Here is a 19,953-nt window from a genome sequence, read left to right as displayed (position 1 = left end):
CCCAGAGGAAGATTGGATTTCCAAGGAAGATTGGGATCTTCCCAGAGGAAGATTGGGATCTTCCCAGAGGAAGATTGGGATCTTCCCAGAGGAAGATTTGGATTCTTCCAAATAGAAGATTGGGTTTTTCCTAAAGGAAGATTGGGATCTTCCCAGAGGAAGATTGGGATCTTCCCAGAGGAAGATTGGGATCTTCCCAGAGGAAGATTGGGATCTTCCCAGAGGAAGATTGGGATCTTCCCAGAGGAAGATTGGGATCTTCCCAGAGGAAGATTGGGATCTTCCCAGAGGAAGATTGGGATCTTCCCAGAGGAAGATTGGGATCTTCCCAGAGGCAGAGGAAGATTGGAATCTTCGTAGAGGAAGATTGGGATCTTCCCAGAGGAAGATTGGGATCTTCCCAGAGGAAGATTGGGATCTTCCCAGAGGAAGATTGGGATCTTCCCAGAGGAAGATTGGGATCTTCCCAGAGGAAGATTTGGGATCTTCCAAATAGAAGATTGGGTTTTTTCCTAAAGGAAGATTGGGATCTTCCAGAGGAAGATTGGGATCTTCCCAGAGGAAGATTGGGATCTTTCCAGAGGAAGATTGGGATCTTTCCAGAGGAAGATTGGGATCTTTCCAGAGGAAGATTGGGGATCTTCCCAGAGGAAGATTGGAATCTTCCTAGAGGAAGATTGGGATCTTCCCAGAGGAAGATTGGGATCTTCCCAGAGGAAGATTGGGATCTTCCCAGAGGAAGATTGGGATCTTCCCAGAGGAAGATTGGGATCTTCCCAGAGGAAGATTGGGATCTTCTCAGAGGAAGATTGGGATCTTCCCAGAGGAAGATTGGGATCTTCCCAGAGGAAGATTGGGATCTTTCCAGAGGAAGATTGGGATCTTTCCAGAGGAAGATTGGGATCTTCCCAGAGGAAGATTGGGATCTTCCCAGAGGAAGATTGGGATCTTCCTAGAGGAAGATTGGGATCTTCTCAGAGGAAGATTGGGATCTTCCCAGAGGAAGATTGGGATCTTCCCAGAGGAAGATTGGGATCTTCCCAGAGGAAGATTGGGATCTTCTCAGAGGAAGATTGCGATCTTCCCAGAGGAAGATTGGGATCTTCCCAGAGGAAGATTGGAATCTTCCCAGAGGAAGATTGGAATCTTCCTAGAGGAAGATTGGAATCTTCCTAGAGGAAGATTGGAATCTTCCCAGAGGAAGATTGGGATCTTCCCAGAGGAAGATTGGGATCTTCCCAGAGGAAGATTGGGATCTTCCCAGAGGAAGATTGGGATCTTCCCAGAGGAAGATTGGGATCTTCCCAGAGGAAGATTGGGATCTTCCTAGAGGAAGATTGGGATCTTCTCAGAGGAAGATTGGGATCTTCCCAGAGGAAGATTGGGATCTTCCCAGAGGAAGATTGGGATCTTCCCAGAGGAAGATTGGGATCTTCTCAGAGGAAGATTGGGATCTTCCAAATAGAAGATTGGGATCTTCCCAGAGGAAGATTGGGATCTTCCCAGAGGAAGATTGGGATCTTCCAAATAGAAGATTGGCTTTTTTCCTAGAGGAAGATTGGGATCTTTCTAGAGGAAGATTGGGATCTTCCCAGAGGAAGATTGGGATCTTCCCAGAGGAAGATTGGGATCTTCCCAGAGGAAGATTGGGATCTACCAAGAGAAAGATTGGGATTTTCACAGAAGAAGATTGGGATCTTCCCAGAGGAAAATTGGGATCTTGCCAAAGGAAGATTGGGATCTTCCAAGTGGAAGATTGGGATCTTCCAAGAGGAAGATTGGGATCTTCCTAGAAGATGATTGTAAACGTATCAGAGAAAGATTGCAAATGACCAGAGCTTGTATCTTTCGACCGGAATGTTATCACATAATATCACTCTTTATGGATGGTTTATCACAGATAATGACGTCTCAAGTCACATTTGGACCTTCCAAGGAAAGAGAAACTTCCGTGCGTTTCAATGGTAAACTAATCCAATCAAGCCACTAAGCCAATTACCTAAATCCAATTGCGTTCATTAAGAGGAAGGGTTCCATTCTTCCATCCGCGGACAAGTCCAATGGTCCATCGACAGGCCAGGTGGCACCCTTCAACCGAATCACCAAGCAAAAGAGTGAAACATTATTGATTCCTCGTGTGACCTTGTGTGACGACGACCACTACGAAAGGCGATCAGTGGTCATGGGTGCGCCGACGACGATGTTGCGCGCAGTTGTTTCGGTCATTATTGCAGCTTGATGTCAATCCTGTGTTTCTGTCGTCGAATGAACGATTTTTTATGGTTCCATGGTGCACCCAAGCATTGCCAAAGCTGCCGGAGGGCAATCAATTGGCGACACGCCGGTGGACCTTTACAAGGTTTTTAATTATGGTTTGACAGACTACAAGCAATTTTAACAGGCTTCCTTAAAAATTAAATGATTTTATATGAATGATTTTAATCTTTCCAATTTTCCTCAAAAAGGATTCCCAACTTTTGTGGAGAAGATTTCCAATCTTCCTGGAGAAAAGTTCCAATCTTCCTGGAACAGAATAGATGTCCAATCTTCCTGGACCAGAATTCCAATCTTCTTGTATAAGATTTCCTATATTCTTGGATAAGATCTCCAATCTTCCTGGAGCAGATTTCTAATCGCTTTGGAGCAAACTTCCAATCTTCCTAAGGAAGATTTCATATCTTCCTGGGAAATATTTCCAATCTTACTGGCGAAGATTTCCAAACTTCCGGGAGAAGATTTCATATCTTCCTGGATAAGGTTTTCAATCTTCCTGGATAAGATTTCCAATCTTCCTGAATAAGATTTCCAATCTTCCAGAAAAAGGTATCCAATCTTCCAGAAGCAGACTTCCAATCTTCCAGAAGCAGACTTCCAATCATTCTGGGGAAGATTTCCATTCTTCCTGGAGAATATTTCCAATCTTTCTGGAGAAGATTTCCAATCTTCCTGGAGAAGATTTCCTATCTTCCTGGATAAAATCTCCAATCTTCCTGAAAGAGGTTTCCAATCTTCCTGGAACAGACTTCCAATCTTCCTTACGAAAATTTCTTATCTTCCTGGAGAAGATTTCCAATCTTCCTAAGGAAGTTTTCCAATCTTCCTAACGAAGATTTACAATCTTCCTAACGATGATTTCCAATCTTCCTGACGAAAATCTCCAACCATTTTGACGGAGATTTTCTATCTTCCTGGAATAGGTTGTCAATCTTTGTTTATGAACATCTCTAAACAACCATTCAAACGTATATGGTTAACCATTTTATGGTAATATTGTGCTATAAACCGGTAAAAAATACAAACTAAACCCTTGAAAACAAAACCATTCCACAAACTCATCACTCTCAAAGTCACCGCACAGCATCGTAATAAACCCCTTTCCTAGTAAGTGAACTGCGCACTGCACACCGAAACACTCAGCCAAGACCGAAGCGAAGGTTAACCTCTATGTCCGGGCTTGCGGGCGTGAAGCAAAAACTGGTTCTTCTCTTCGGCAAAGACGGCGGCCGGCTCGGTGCATTCTTGATGATTGCCCCCACCATCTGGCGTTGTTGTTATTTTTCTTCTGTTGGTGATTACACTGCAAGAAGCCTCCAACTTCTAGCGTTACATTTGAGAAGGGCCTATCTGCAAACCGTAAAATGAATGGATTTTGTAAAATATTTATATTATCATTTTCCAATTGACAAAAAAAAAATACGAAAGGCATATTGTGATGTTGATGGAAATTTTCACATGGCCCCCTTTTATGTTAAGTTAGGCCCTTTAAGGTGTCTTATTATCAAATAGGTCATTTAGGAAATTTGAATGAAATCACCTCAATAAATGCGTTTTGTATGCTCGTCACAGTAAGTAGAGTTAATTTTCTTAATAAAAATATTGGAAAATCGACTACATTTACATTTTGCAGTTGGGCCCTTTTCAAACGTCAAACAAGACTTCAACTCGAACCAGCGCTTGGGTTCTTCTTCATTTCGATTCGGTGTGCTTGTTTTTGCTTCTACCACGAATCATGACGATGATTCTGTGGTTTTCCACATCTTACACGTCTCTTTGGGGCGGACGGGGTGACTCTTACACCAGTAATATTCCACTTTTTTTCTTGCTGGAAGCACCCAGCCGATTGGCCATGAGCGGGAAGACGATTGAACGAGGCCAGCGAATGAAATTGTGGCTCCAATCGGGTCAGGCCGGAAGTGCGCATAATTAGCAGAGACTGGGAGAATGACATCCGGAGGTTTTTTTGGGATCGGGTTTGATTGGTGGAATATTAAGGTATAATTATCAAACAAGTAAGTCGTAAATTTGACCTTGTAATTCTGATAATTAGTGATGTAAATCATCGAGTATTCGATCTGAACGAATTTATTGATTTCCTTCAAATTATTTTAACAATACATAGTATGGTTACCTTTACCTAAATCATTATTTTGTCCTTCAGCTTTGAACAAAAATTAAGAAAAAGTTAGGTTTCCAATAAAACATTTGAAGAAGTTTTTCATTATTTTAATAGTTTTTCCAATTAACCATTTGTCAAATCTTCATCTTATAATCTTCACTCAACTAAGAGTTTTTGCATTAAATTGAAAACCTTTTTTTGTTAATCCAATCTGATTTGATCGTCAACCTTCGTTGTGTGCAGTCGATCATCATTCCCCCATCACCGTTATACCATTCATCATATCATCACCCAGATCTCATCGCAAAATCAAGTTCATTCGATTCTCAAATGTTCATAATCGCAGCGCCTCCGGGCAAAAAGTGCTGATCGTGGAGGTCTAACGTACAGCGAAATAATTGCCGACATTAGCCGCCTTAATCCATCATCAGCTCGGCCATAATCATTGCCACTATGATCCATCAGTCCAACCGACCTAAAGCTCATCGGGCTCACACGCGTAAGACCGTATCATCCCCCCCACTTCTCAATAACCGACCGTAACCGTTTGCATATCATCATTATCATCATTAAATACCCATCCGCGGTTGGATTGGGTGCTGAGATCGATCATCTCCGAGCGGATTGGCGAAAATAAAAAGCGGTGATCTTGGCCCAGGCTCCGGAAGAGTGTCGAGTTGTTAAAGATCCAAATGGTTTTGCACACTCACACACACACACACACACTTCGAGAAATACGAGCAATGGGTTTTTATCATTCAGATTAGCTGGCTTTAGTTGGAACCGGGAAGAGGGCTGATCTATACTGAATCAACGGTTTTTGGCCCTTCCGTTGAACTAGATTTATGTTTAAGGCGTACGCAAATAGGGAGATGGAAACAATACATCCGAAAAACTAGCCTAGATGTGGTTTAAAGCGTTAATCGATACCTAACGATTGCTTCTTTGGCTTTTGATAAATCAATTGAAATGATCACCAAGATTTTACATGTATTTGGAAATATATTCAATGTTCAAATGAAATCGTCCCATTGGAACGAATTTAATCTTCCATTTTGAAAATTTCAATCTTCCGTTGGAAGATTCCAATCCTTCGTTGGGAAGATTGAAATTTTCCGTTGAAATGATTAAAACTTAAAACGTGGAAAATTCAATCCAATCGTCCGATGAAAATTGCAATGAGAAGAGAACAATCTTCCGTTGGGAAATTTCAATTTTCCGTTGAGACGATTCCAATCTTCCTTTGAAAAGATTTCAATCTTCGCTCAGAACATTCAAATTTTACGTCGGGCAGTTTCCAATCTTATGAAGGGAAGATTCCAATAATCCATCGGGAAGATCTACGATCAAGAAGATTCCAATTTCCCGTCGGGAAGATTCCAATCTTCCATCGGGAAGATTCTAATCTTCCATCGTGATGATTCCAATCTGCCATCCGGAAGATTCCAATCTTCTATCGGGAAGATTCCAATCTTCCATCGGGATGATTCCAATCTGCCATCCGGAAGATTCCAATCTTCCATCGGGAAGATTCCAATATTCCATAGAGAAAATTCCAATCTTCCATCCGGAATATTCTAATCTTCCATCGGGAAGATTCCAATCTTCCTTCCGGAATATTCTAATCTTCCATCGGGAAGATTCCAATCTTCCATCGGGAAAATTCCAATCTTCCATCGGAATGATTCCAATCTGCCATCGAGAAAATTCCAATCTTCCATCGAGAAGATTCCAATCTTCCATCGGGATGATTCCAATCTTCCATCGGGGAGATTCCAATCTTCCATCGGGCAGTTTCCAATCTTCCATCGTGAAGATTCCAATCTTCCATCCGGAAGATTCCAATCTTCCATCCGGAAGATTCCAATCTTCCATTCGGAAGATTCCAATCTTCTATCCGGAAGATGCCAATCTTCCATCGGGAAGATTCCAATCTTCCATCGGGAAGATTGCAATCTTCCATCGGGAAGATTCCAATCTTCCATCGGGATGATTCCAATCTTCCATCGAGAAAATTCCAATCTTCCATCGAGAAGATTCCAATCTTCCATCGAGAAGATTCCAATCTTCCATCGGGATGATTCCAATCTTCCATCGGGATCATTCCAATCTTCCATCGGGGAGATTCCAATCTTCCATCGGGATGATTCCAATCTTCCATCGGGAAGATTCCAATCTTCCATCCGGAAGATTCCAATCTTCCATCCGGAAGATTCCAATCTTCCATTCGGAAGATTCCAATCTTCTATCCGGAAGATGCCAATCTTCCATCGGGAAGATTCCAATCTTCCATCGGGAAGATTGCAATCTTCCATCGGGAAGATTCCAATCTTCCATCGGGATGATTCCAATCTTCCATCGAGAAAATTCCAATCTTCCATCGAGAAGATTCCAATCTTCCATCGAGAAGATTCCAATCTTCCATCGGGATGATTCCAATCTTCCATCGGGATCATTCCAATCTTCCATCGGGGAGATTCCAATCTTCCATCGGGATGATTCCAATCTTCCATCGGGAAGATTCCAATCTTCCATCCGGAAGATTCCAATCTTCCATCCGGAAGATTCCAATCTTCCATTCGGAAGATTCCAATCTTCTATCCGGAAGATGCCAATCTTCCATCGGGAAGATTCCAATCTTCCATCGGGAAGATTGCAATCTTCCATCGGGAAGATTCCAATCTTCCATCGGGATGATTCCAATCTTCCATCGAGAAAATTCCAATCTTCCATCCGGAAGATTCCAATCTTCCATCGAGAAGATTCCAATCTTCCATCGGGATGATTCCAATCTTCCATCGGGATCATTCCAATCTTCCATCGGGGAGATTCCAATCTTCCATCGGGATGATTCCAATCTTCCATCGGGAAGATTCCAATCTTCCATCGGAATGATTCCAATCTGCCATCGAGAAAATTCCAATCTTCCATCGAGAAGATTCCAATCTTCCATCGGGATGATTCCAATCTTCCATCGGGGAGATTCCAATCTTCCATCGGGCAGTTTCCAATCTTCCATCGTGAAGATTCCAATCTTCCATCCGGAAGATTCCAATCTTCCATCCGGAAGATTCCAATCTTCCATTCGGAAGATTTCAATCTTCTATCCGGAAGATGCCAATCTTCCATCGGGAAGATTCCAATCTTCCATCGGGAAGATTGCAATCTTCCATCGGGAAGATTCCAATCTTCCATCGGGATGATTCCAATCTTCCATCGAGAAAATTCCAATCTTCCATCGAGAAGATTCCAATCTTCCATCGGGATGATTCCAATCTTCCATCGGGATCATTCCAATCTTCCATCGGGGAGATTCCAATCTTCCATCGGGATGATTCCAATCTTCCATCGGGAAGATTCCAATCTTCCATCGGAATGATTCCAATCTGCCATCGAGAAAATTCCAATCTTCCATCGAGAAGATTCCAATCTTCCATCGGGATGATTCCAATCTTCCATCGGGGAGATTCCAATCTTCCATCGGGATGATTCCAATCTTCCATCGGGAAGATTCCAATCTTCCATCGGAATGATTCCAATCTTCCATCGGAATGATTCCAATCTGCCATCCGAAAGATTCCAATCTTCCATCCGGAAGATTCCAATCTTCCATCGTGAAGATTCCAATCTTCCATCCGGAAGATTCCAATCTTCCATCCGGAAGATTCCAATCTTCCATCCGGAAGATTCCAATCTTCCATCCGGAAGATTCCATTCTTCATCGGGAAGATTCCAATCTTCCATCGGGATGATTCCAATCTTCCATCGAGAAAATTCCAATCTTCCATCGAGAAGATTCCAATCTTCCATCTAGAAGATTCCAATCTTCCATCGGGATGATTCCAATCTTCCATCAGGATGATTCCAATCTTCCATCGGGAAGATTCCAATCTTCCATCGGAATGATTCCAATCTGCCATCCGAAAGATTCCAATCTTCCATCCGGAAGATTCCAATCTTCCATCCGGAAGATTCCAATCTTCCATCCGGAAGATTCCATTCTTCATCGGGAAGATTCCAATCTTCCATCGGGATGATTCCAATCTTCCATCGAGAAAATTCCAATCTTCCATCGAGAAGATTCCAATCTTCCATCGAGAAGATTCCAATCTTCCATCGGGATGATTCCAATCTTCCATCGGGATGATTCCAATCTTCCATCGGGGAGATTCCAATCTTCCATCGGGCAGTTTCCAATCTTCCATCGTGAAGATTCCAATCTTCCATCCGGAAGATTCCAATCTTCCATCCGGAAGATTCCAATCTTCCATTCGGAAGATTCCAATCTTCTATCCGGAAGATGCCAATCTTCCATCGGGAAGATTCCAATCTTCCATCGGGAAGATTGCAATCTTCCATCGGGAAGATTCCAATCTTCCATCGGGATGATTCCAATCTTCCATCGAGAAAATTCCAATCTTCCATCGAGAAGATTCCAATCTTCCATCGAGAAGATTCCAATCTTCCATCGGGATGATTCCAATCTTCCATCGGGATCATTCCAATCTTCCATCGGGATGATTCCAATCTTCCATCGGGAAGATTCCAATCTTCCATCGGAATGATTCCAATCTGCCATCGAGAAAATTCCAATCTTCCATCGAGAAGATTCCAATCTTCCATCGGGATGATTCCAATCTTCCATCGGGGAGATTCCAATCTTCCATCGGAATGATTCCAATCTGCCATCCGAAAGATTCCAATCTTCCCTCGGGAAGATTCCAATCTTCCATCCGGAAGATTCCAATCTTCCATCCGGAAGATTCCAATCTTCCATTCGGAAGATTCCAATCTTCCATCCGGAAGATTCCAATCTTCCATCCGGAAGATTCCAATCTTCCATCGGGGAAATTCCAATCTTCCATCGGGATGATTCCAATCTTCCATCGAGAAGATTCCAATCTTCCATCGGGAAGATTCCCATCTTCCATCGGAAAGATTCCAATCTTCCATCCGGAAGATTCCAATCTTCCATCGGGGAAATTCCAATCTTCCATCGGGATGATTCCAATCTGCCATCGCAACGGGGATACCCGGTATATATAAAATCCCAGAGTTGTCTGTCTGTCAGTAACGCTTTGAAATGTTCCATGGAAAAGTTTCGTTGAACACTAGAACAGCAATTTATGAGCACTACAACGGTCAATTTTAAAATAAGAACATTACAATTATAAATTGTGGAGCACTACAATAGGTCTTTGACATAATATTCTAGAGTTCTCTGGAACTTTGTTCATTCCAATTCGAAGAATATTCTCGAACCCTTCATCATTATCGTCTGTTTAGGAGTTTGATTGGTGACTAAAACGTGAACAAATCAACTTCAAGCAAATTGATTTCAATTGAATTGATTCAAACTTGAACCGGGTTGAAGTTGAAAATGTGAAACGAGTTTCTCAGGTACACAAACGAGTTAGACATATTTAAATGTAAGATAAACATGGATGAGATGAATGTGCACCAAATATTCGAGTTTCATATTTTTTAATGAAGTCTCCATGAATCGATGTTCAATGACTCGATATCGACTCATAGATGCATACTAAAAAAAAAAAAAAAAAACAAAATTTTATGCTTACTACGATGATCCCTAAAAACAGATTTCCAAAACATTCCTGTTCAATGACTAGATATTACCCTGAGGTGATGGTCTTTTCACCACAACTGTGAGTTTAAAAAATGACAATGAATCGTTCTACACTGCAGTAGCTATTCGGGAGAAAATGCTTGAATTTTTGGTAAGATTCTACTCTCTAATTCATAGAATCTTCCGGAATTCTTGAAATATTGAGGCAGCGACAGCGACAGCAGGTTTTTTTTAGATTAGAACACTACAACAGCATTGAGACCACGTGCTCAATGGAGTATGGCCAGAGCATAAATTCAGGCGATTTTATGGTCATCCGTATAATGCGATTTAGGGCCGATTTCTTCACCTTCGCTTAAACCGTAAACCACGCTTACCCATATAGTTAAACTAGGTTTAAGGCCTAAGCGAGGGTGAAGAAATCGACCCTTAAAAGATTATACGTAGCTTTTCGCATTAAAGTTTCGTTGGATCGTGGCTAGCCACGTCGGGTTTGCTAGTATATATATAAAATTCCAGAGTTGTATGTATGTCAGTAACGCTTTGAAATGTTTCATCGAAAAGTTTCATTGAGCGCTACAACAGCAATTTAAGAGCACTACAATGATCAGTTTTAATATTAGAACCAATTGCAAATTGTGGAACACTACAACAACTTTTTGATAGAATATTCTGGAGTTTTCTGGAACATTGTTCATTCCAAAACGAAGAAGATCCGCGAACCCTTCATCATTGTCGTGTGTTTAGGAATTTGGTTGTTGACTAAAACGTAAAAAATCAACTTTAAGTAAATGGTAGTTCGGTTGAACTAAAGTCGGGTTTAAGTTAAAAATGTGAAACGGATTTCTCCAGTTCCAACAAGATTAACATGAATGAGATGAATGTGCGCCAAATATTCGAGTTTTATTAATTTACGGTAAAACCTCGATGAGTCGATGTTCCATGACTCGGAATCGACTCATGGATGCATACTAAAACAAGGGACATAAGGGACAACTTTCCAAAACATTCCTGTTTAATGCCTCGATATTTCCATGAACCGATAATCTTTTCATCACAACTGTGATTTTGAAAATGACAATGCATCATTCAACAGTGCAACAGCTATGCAGGATAATATTCTAGAAATTTTGGTGTGATTATACTCCCTAATTCATAGTCTTCTGGAATTTTCGAAATACATCGCAACGAAAGCAACACTACAACAGCATATAAGGCTGTAATTATTTCAGATTAGAACGTTACAACAGTTAGAGATTGAGATCACGTGCTCGATGGTCAGAGCATGAATGTAGGCGAGTTAGTACAATAGGGCGGTTCACAATTTAAAAATGTTTGAGAATCCAATCTCCCATATGGTCCTTACCATTCTTACTATAATAAGAGTGTTCTGTGAAGCTTTCAGCTTTCTAGCTGGTGATTTAAAGGTGGCCCAAAGACAATGTAGGTTACTATGGAGAAATTTTGAGAAATGTTCCAAACACGCTAGTACTGTAATGTAGATAAAAACTTATTATCCCATAGTAAAAACTCATTCTCCAAACCATAATAAAGAGATTTGCTGAAGAGAAGTGTTCTAGAGAGTTGTTCTTTGTTTAATTTTGAATTTATTTTTTCCAAAGACGCCAACCTTGTATATCTACTGTAGCCCTTGTTATGGCGTTTTCAATGATGCAGTGTAGGATGGTCCATGAAAAATTTTTTGTCCGTAACTTTTTATTTCAAGTTCTATCAAAATCACGTCTTATACAAAGTTTTAGAACTAGTTGGAATGCGCATTCTGGTGAAATTAAGTGATTCAATTCATTCGTTTATGAGATATGACCATTTTTATTCAAAAAAAAATCATAATTTTCAAACGTCAAGAACTCAAAAAGGGGGAAAAATGGGGATGCAATTCGCGCAGGATCTGAAAGATATAACTTAGAGGTTCAAATGGTATATTGTATCTCTGGAGGATATTGGAAGGTTTACAGTATAATTTTGATGTGAAAACGAACATTTGTTAACTCAGAAACTATTTGTCTGATCGGTGTGGTGTCTTCCGCAAAGTTTTAGGTTATAGTTGGAACTATCTGGAAAAAAATTACACTGTAAAAAAATGTTGTATTTTTTTTATTTCGAAAAAAAAGCCTAAAAATCCATTTTCTCAAAAATCGTTTTTTGATTTTTTATATTTTAAAGTAGACAAAAAATGGAGTCTTTTGCACAATGGGTCAAGATGGAGAAATCATGGACAAAAGTTATGATTTTTGAACAAAAAGTTGATTTTTCAATATGGTCTAAATAAACATTTTGAATGCTTTCCGACCCGATTTTATGAAAGTACGCAAAATTTGCAACAAAAAAGGTTTATAAGAAAATTTTGCTAATTGCTACCGTTTCCGAGATACAGCGATTTAAAAATGAGGTTTACTGAAAATTCACAACTTTTGGTTGTTTTCGTATGTTTTCCGAATTGATAAAATAAAGAATATTTTTTTTCTGAAAGCCTTTTATTTCATGTTCTTATACAACGATGGAGCGTCCTATTTTGATACAGATTTCTTACTTTTTCATAATAACTAACTTCTATTTTATCTACGGAAACTGGAATAAATGAATGGTATTTTTGTGTTCCCTGAATAGTTATTGCTTTCGAATATTGTTCATTAAGCTGCTCCTTGATATGTTCATACTCTGTTGTAGTTGCATAAGAAAAGAAAATTTGTGTTAGTTGCTCCTCCTTTTGCTTTTGAGCCCAATCAAATAATTCCTTGGCATTTTTGATGGGATGTTCACGTTCTTTAGCTTTCATCCAATTTAGCTTCCTTATTTGCGCAAAAATGTTTTGTCTAATGCTGTTGACTATCTCGTGATATTTTTTCGTGACACATTTAGTAGAACTATTTTTTGTCTTATCGATCGACGCTACGAGTAAACTTGATATTGACTCATTGAAAATATCGATATTCACTTTTTGGATGTATTCAGGGACGTTGGAATCCGTTGTCTCAATCGGTATTGCTGATGCTTCCATTGTTTCCTCTTCCATGCAAACATCTTCCTCTTCACTACTTAGTAAATTTTAAATTGTTTATTAAGCTGATTTTCATCTGCAAATCCTAGTTCAACTAATTTGGCAATATTACTTTCCGTGAGATTTCGGTAACTTTTTGAACAATTTTTTGAAAACACATTTACACAACCTTTGTCGATGGTGTTCATTTTATACTTCATTCTTCTAAGCTATCTTCTACTTTTCACTTGATTATCACTTGCTTGTGTCTTTGCTGCATCAGCTCTTTTTATACCAAACATGGGTACTTGAATCAACTATTAGGTATGTTTCTGTCCGACCACAAAAATATACCAACGTGCTGTACTTTAAGGAAACATCAGGTATATTTGTGTGAGACAACTGGGCACGTTACTCCTCTACTCATAAAGCTTTTGTTTTTCAGGGTGGCCAGTGAAAAGTCAATTTCAAATTCCCGGTTTTCTCCCGGTTTTTTTCCCGGTATTTCAAAAATATTCCCGGTTTAATGATACAAAGAAACATTATTGCGATTTTTTTACTATTTCAAACGACTTTTAGGTACGCATTTTTTTGTCATAAACCAAAGCATTTCTATTAGGGGTAGACGGAAGTCAGACATTTTGCTGCGCATTTAAATTTTCTGGGCTTATACTGATTCTGCTAAATTCCAATTTGATCTATGAAACGATATTTTACGACGGTCACTTTAAGTAATCGTGGTATTTGTTATGAAAAAGTGTTAAAAAAGTTTGGCCCTTGTTTATATGATGGGATCGAGTCAATCTTTGAATGAATCATAGTTTAAATTTTAAACGGTCACAGATTTGGTAGACATAAAAATTAATTTATGAATTGTTCAACATTTCGTTCCATGGTCATCAGCATAGAATTTTTTGTTATGTTTTATACCCACAAAACTACAACATTTTCTCAGGGCAATTATTTCTGATAAAAAATAACAGTCATAATTCTGAAAGGAATTAGAATTTTATACTATTTTTACCAAGCCCAAACAAGAAGCGAATGGCAAATCTTCAATGAATATCATAGGTTGTAAACGCATTTAATTTGATCTTAGTGAATTGCAAGCTTGCTTAGAGAAATTTATAACATCGAAACATTGTAGTTTTTAACATAAAATGCTTCATGAAACTATATGAAATACTTTTCGCAAGATGTTTCTTCATTAAAAGTTTTTAATTTACTAGTTAATTATTTACTGGATTATAGCAAGTAGTAACATTTGTATAAAGAATATGTTCTTGATTTTATTGACTAACTTGGGATTCGAATGCAAAAGTTTTTTTTAATCCACTAAAGTTTGGATTGTGCTGGTTAAAACATTACTTGGTATGCAAAATTTAACCGGTGCTAATTCAAATTCCCGTATATTTCCCGATTTTCTCCCGGTGATTCGAAATTCCCGGCTTTTTCCCGGTTTTCCCGGTGCGCTAGTCACCCTGGTTTTTGAATGTAAGTATTCTTAAATCGATATAAATGCATTTCACGTATTTATTGCTTAATACTCGTTATTTTGTTGTTTTTTTTAACTTTTAACATTTTGTTCCATATTTTCTTGATAATTACATATCAAAATATCACAATGTTGAATGTTGAAGTTGTGTTTCTTTAAAAAAATAAATAAATCATTTTTACAGGGCACATTTTTTATTTCGCCTCATACCATAAAAAATTGTCAAATCAATATTTTTTCAAACATTTTAGTCAAAAATTATCTGCTCTTTCAGACAATGAACAAATTTCTAGGCTTATGAGCCTCAAAAAACATTCGAAAATGAACGAAAATTGAAAATTATATCATAGTCTTGTATTAAAATCGCTGTATCTTTAAACGGTAAAAGTTAGCCTGAGTTTCCCGTATACCTTTTTTGCTGTAAACTTTGCGTACTTTCGTAAAATCGAGTTGAAAAACATTTAAAAAGTTTATTATGACCATTTTCAAAAATTCACCTTTTTTAAAAAATCATAACTTTTTTGTCCATGATTTCTTCATCTTGACCCACTGTGCAAAAGACTTCATTTTTTGTCTACTTTAACATATAAAAAATAAAAAAAATCATAAATACGATTTTTGAGAAAATTGATTTTTAAGCTTTATTTTCATAATATAAAAACAACAACATTTTTTTTACAGTGTATATTTTTTTTCCAGATAGTCCCAACAATAACCTAAAACTTTGCGGAAGACACCAAACTGATCGGACAAACCGTTTCTAGGTTATAATTTTTTGAAAATTATAAGGGATTTTTTTCTTAGGCCCTTCTCAAAAATAAGGCTAGAGTCAAAATGGCTAACCGATGATGCAAAAAGGCATTTTTGGGCATAAAGAAAGCATGTGCAAAATTTCATCCAAATCAAAATATATAAAAATGAAATTTGGGAAAAAGTCGTCATTTTCTGTGGAACCGCTCATGCCCGAAAAGACGATACATTTTTTTTGAACACAAATACTAGAAACACAATATCCAAAACGGATATTCGAAGCAAGCTTACTTACTAAGTCAAATGTTCTAAAAGAGACCCTGAACTTTTTCAATTAGTCAATTGGTAAGATTCCAATCCTCCGTAGGGAAAATTCTAATTTTTCATTGATGAGTTCCAATTTTCCATTGGAAACATCCTAATCCTCCGTTGTTAAAATTCCAATCTTCCGTTGGAAAGATTTCAATCTTCAGCGGGGAAGGTTTCAACCTTTCTATGAGAAGATTTATATCTTTCGTTGGGAATATTGTAATATTCCTTTGGGAAGATTTTAATTTTCATTGGGAAGATTCCAATCTTTCGTTGGTTAAATTACAATCTATCTTCGAAATGATTCTGATCTTTAGCTGGAAAGATTCCAATCTTCTGTTGGGAAGATTTCTATCTTCCGTTGCAAAGATTTCAATTTTCCGTTGAGGAGATTCCAATTTTCCGTTGGAAAGCATCCAATATTTCTTTGGAAATATGCCGATCTTCATCTGGGAGGATTCTAAGCTTTCGTTGGGAAGATTCCATTCTTCCGTTTGGCAGATTTCAAACTTCAGTTGGGAAGTTTCCAATCTTCCTTTCTCCAAAAGGACACTTCCATTAGAAAGATTCCAATCTTTCATCGAAAAAAAAATCGAATCTTCCGTTGGAAAGATTCTAATTTTTTTTTTTTGAGAAGAATACTATATATCTTTAGGGAAGATTCTAAACTTATATAGAAGGTAGAATAGCTATATTCAAAATTTGCATAATAAATATAATCAGACAAAAAAAAACTCAAACTTCCGTTGTTGAGTACACTTAAAAATATAGGCTTCTATGAAATTCATGAAGCAACTTGTGAGTTTCATCCATCATTTCTTAGAAACATCTATACATCAAAATCTAAACATCTTTTGAAACACTCGTAACTGATGAGAACCAAATTATTGAGCAAAATCGATCCTCAATGATCGAAAGGAATCTTTTACTGACGCATTCAAATCTCGAATTTTAGCACAATGAAAAAAAAAACAATCCAATCATCCACAACAGGCCCTTACCTTCCGGTCCCCGTAGACACTCCAGCTCGATCGTGTAGTCCCAGCACTCCATACTGTTCAACCGGGACAGCGAGGACAGTGAGGGTGCCCCACTTCCACCCCCGCCTCCCCCAACATCCCACAGGCCCCCGTTATGTCCCAGCGGTGATTGCGGTTGGTTCTGCTGCTGCGGCGATTGCGGTGCTTGCTGCGAAGTCGATCCCGTTGTTGCCGCCGTAGTGCTGGACGGGACCGCTGCAACTCCACCGCCGCCGCCGTTCAACACCGGAGGCGGACCAACCGTAGCGGTAGTGGTGCCACCACCGTTGACACTCATCTTCATCACGCGATCCGAGAGGTCCCCTGCTGGGGAGGGTCTTCGAAAATCTCGGGTTCAAAGGGTTGGGGTCTTTCGATTAAAAGTCGATCGTTAACATGATCGTAAACTCTCACTTTTCACCAGAGTCCAAGTTGCTAGTCTACGGCGCACGGTTTTTCAATCAATCTAGCGCACCAGTCACGAGTTTCTATTTCATTCTGGGGGATTGGCGATCGCGTGTTTGGCCGGATTGAAATCCACCCGAGCGCGAATTATTATGATTGTTGTAATCGATCGACGGGCGATGATCAGCATCCACGCGAGGCACAACTCCAGCACCAAACAACAACAGTCCGGCTATCTAAGCAAATCTTCGTTTTTCACCATTTCACTAGGGAGGCGTTGGGACGGCAGAGGAGGTAGACTGCCTTAAGGGCGTCCAAGGCTCGGAAAAACTTTCAAAACGACGGTGGCCAGTCAAGCTTATCGAAGACTCCGGCACACGCGGACACTCACTATACCGATCGCCGATCACTGCATCCTCTTCTGGTTGGATGGCTGAGGCGGAGGATCGCGAGCAAGATCGCTGTTGGAAGGCACAAAATTTCAATTTCGAGGTCGTTCATACATCAATTACATCGATTCTCCGACTTGGAAAAGCAGGCGTGGACGACGCACTGACTGGAGAAGAAGAAGCCTGCTACGCTCGCGCGCAATCACTCTTCGTGTCTTCCTTTCTTCCACCGTCGAGGAACTCGTAATTATCGTAATCACGAGAAATGCTAGTTTTCACCTGAATTACACACTCAACAACACTCTTAACATCGGGGCGCACCAGCACGAGACTGCTCCAAATCTACAGGCACTGCGCGCAGTCGAGCGCACTCCTAGAACAATACCCGAAACGGGCACAACTGTCGCACACACGTCCGATTAGAACTTCGCCAGTCAACCGCGACAGTCCACGCAGCCGTCCCGGATCGATTGCAACCGTCTAATTGAAGCTAATTGGAAACTCCATGCACAAAAATCCCGACACTCAACCGAACGGAACAGAATTGGGGACGATCGAACCGATTAACACAGAAAACGACGTCTATCGCCAACAATCGCTAGTAGACGACTGAGCGCGAAGCGTCGCGACTTGACGACGACTTGCAACATCGCAGTTGGCGGCGGCGGTGCATTCGAGAGAGCGACGCCTCCGAGAGAAAGGGTGGTGAGTTTCGAGCCATTGTTGGTGGCGTGGTGAATTTCTCTCTCTCCCATATCCGATCAAATCAGGAAAAATGCCTCTCCGGATTGGTGGTTAAGCCGTCTGTCTGCCTTCGTTATCTTCCATGTATCGTTCGGTGGGTAGCTAAACGCAAAAAGCTGGAACTTTGTCGAGAATGGTATTTTTACGCTTTTTACAGCGTTGGCTGGGGAACTGCAAGCCGCTGCATGTCGACTTCCAGCTTCTTCTTTCTGGCTTTACGTCTCAACTGGGGCATTGGACAGAGCCTGCTACTCAGCTTAGTGTTCCGATGAGCACTTCTACAGCACATCGACCGGTGGGATTCGAACTCACGACCCTCAGTTGAATTGCCGCACTCTTACCGCAACGGCTATCTGGGTCCCTACGACCCCTTCGTACAACAGATTAGATTGAAGGCAGAGGCAAAGCGAAGAACAAGAATTCGAGAGGTGCGCGCGCGAGCATTGGCCGTGGAGCCAGGTGGTTGGTGCTTGGTAAGTCGTTTGACAACTTGCGATTTTTCTTCGCGATGCTGGGAATGTTGTCTTGCGCTGGAACGTGGGAGTATGACATCTACACAGGTAATTGTTCTGCACCTTTCGAAGGGTGGCGATGCGTTGAAGTTACTTTGCGTGGCCGTTATGAATGCATTTTTCATCTTTCGAGCATATGGCACTGTAAGAAAGCAGTAGGGCAGATGTCTGGATATCACTTAATCGAGAGATACTTCTAATATCTCGATGCAGTTTAATGAACGTCGTTCTAAACGAAGATAATTTTTATTGTTATTGTGCATTTTTTCTCAGTGTATACAAAAATAAGATTTATAGGTATGCAACGAGTCGACTGGATGATAAATATCTGCGTGACATTATTCAATAATTGCATACTTCTTGAAATTTTCGAGTGTAGGACAGGCTTTTTTAAAGGGCACAAGAAGTAATAAAATTAGTATTTTGGGCATACATGAAAAGCAATAGAGGTTCGACTGTGGGTTCAGAATGCGTTAATTAAACGGCTTTCAGTCGATGAATTCACAAAATAAGTTTTTTTTTCCAATTTATCCACAAAGTTCCACAATCTTCCTCTGGAAAGATTCCAAACTTCCTCTAGGAAGATTCCAATCTAGTTCTAGAAAATTGTAAATCTTTCACTAGCAAGATTGCACTTTAGCTCTAAGAAGTTTCCAATCTTCATCTGAGAAGATTCCTTGGAATTCTTTGCGTAGATTCCTCGGGAAGATTGCATTCTTCTTTTGAGTAGATTCCAATTTTCTTCTAAGAAAAATCCAAGCTTTCATTGAAGGTTTCTAATTTTTCTCTGGAAAAATTCCAATATTCCGCTTGGAAGATTCCAATCCTCCTCTGGGACGATCCCAATCTTCCTCTGGGAAGCTTCAAATCTTCCTCTGGGAAGCTTCAAATCTTCCTCTGGGAAGATTCCAATCATCCTTCGGGAAGACTTCAATCTTCTACTGGGACGATTCCAATCTACCGCTGAGAAGATTTCAATTTTCCGCTGAGAAGATTCTAATCTTCCGTTGGGAAGATTCCAATCTTCCGTTGGGAAGATTCCAATCTTCCGTTGGGAAGATTCCAATCTTCCTTTGGGAAGATTCCAATCTTGCTTTGAGAAGATTCCAATTAACCTCTGGGAATATTTCAATCTTCCACTGGGAAAATCCCAATATTCCTCTGCGAAGATTCCAATCTTCCTTTGGAAAGATTCCAATCGTTCTTTGGGAAGATTCCAATCATCCTCTGGGAAGATTCCAATCTTCCTCTGGAAAAATTCCAATCTTCGTCTGGGAAGATTCCTATCTTCATTTGGAAGATTCCAATCTTCCTTTGAACAGATTCCAACCTTCCATTGGGAAGAATCC

General features: G+C 39.9%; 1 protein-coding gene across 6 annotated transcripts in view; it reads right to left on the bottom strand.

Annotated features, from left to right (window-relative positions):
* The window catches only part of LOC5579004, a 511,737-nt gene that overhangs the window by 140,959 nt on the left and 350,825 nt on the right, over positions 1–19,953 (bottom strand). The window contains exon 1 of one of the 6 annotated variants that reach the window (XM_021840024.1): positions 16,537–17,962. The exons of 4 other annotated variants lie outside the window; for them this stretch is intronic. In XM_021840024.1, coding sequence (XP_021695716.1) covers positions 16,537–16,858 — 322 coding nt within the window. In that variant the 5' untranslated portion in view covers positions 16,859–17,962. Of the gene's footprint in view, positions 1–16,536; positions 17,963–19,953 lie in introns of those variants that run through there. One more of the 6 variants, XM_021840082.1, reaches the window with a different exon arrangement.

Source organism: Aedes aegypti, chromosome 1 (genome assembly GCF_002204515.2).
Source record: "Aedes aegypti strain LVP_AGWG chromosome 1, AaegL5.0 Primary Assembly, whole genome shotgun sequence".
Lineage (NCBI taxonomy): Eukaryota > Metazoa > Arthropoda > Insecta > Diptera > Culicidae > Aedes > Aedes aegypti.
The sequence above is the reverse complement of the archived record's forward strand: the minus strand, read 5'-3'. Positions and strand labels throughout refer to the sequence as shown.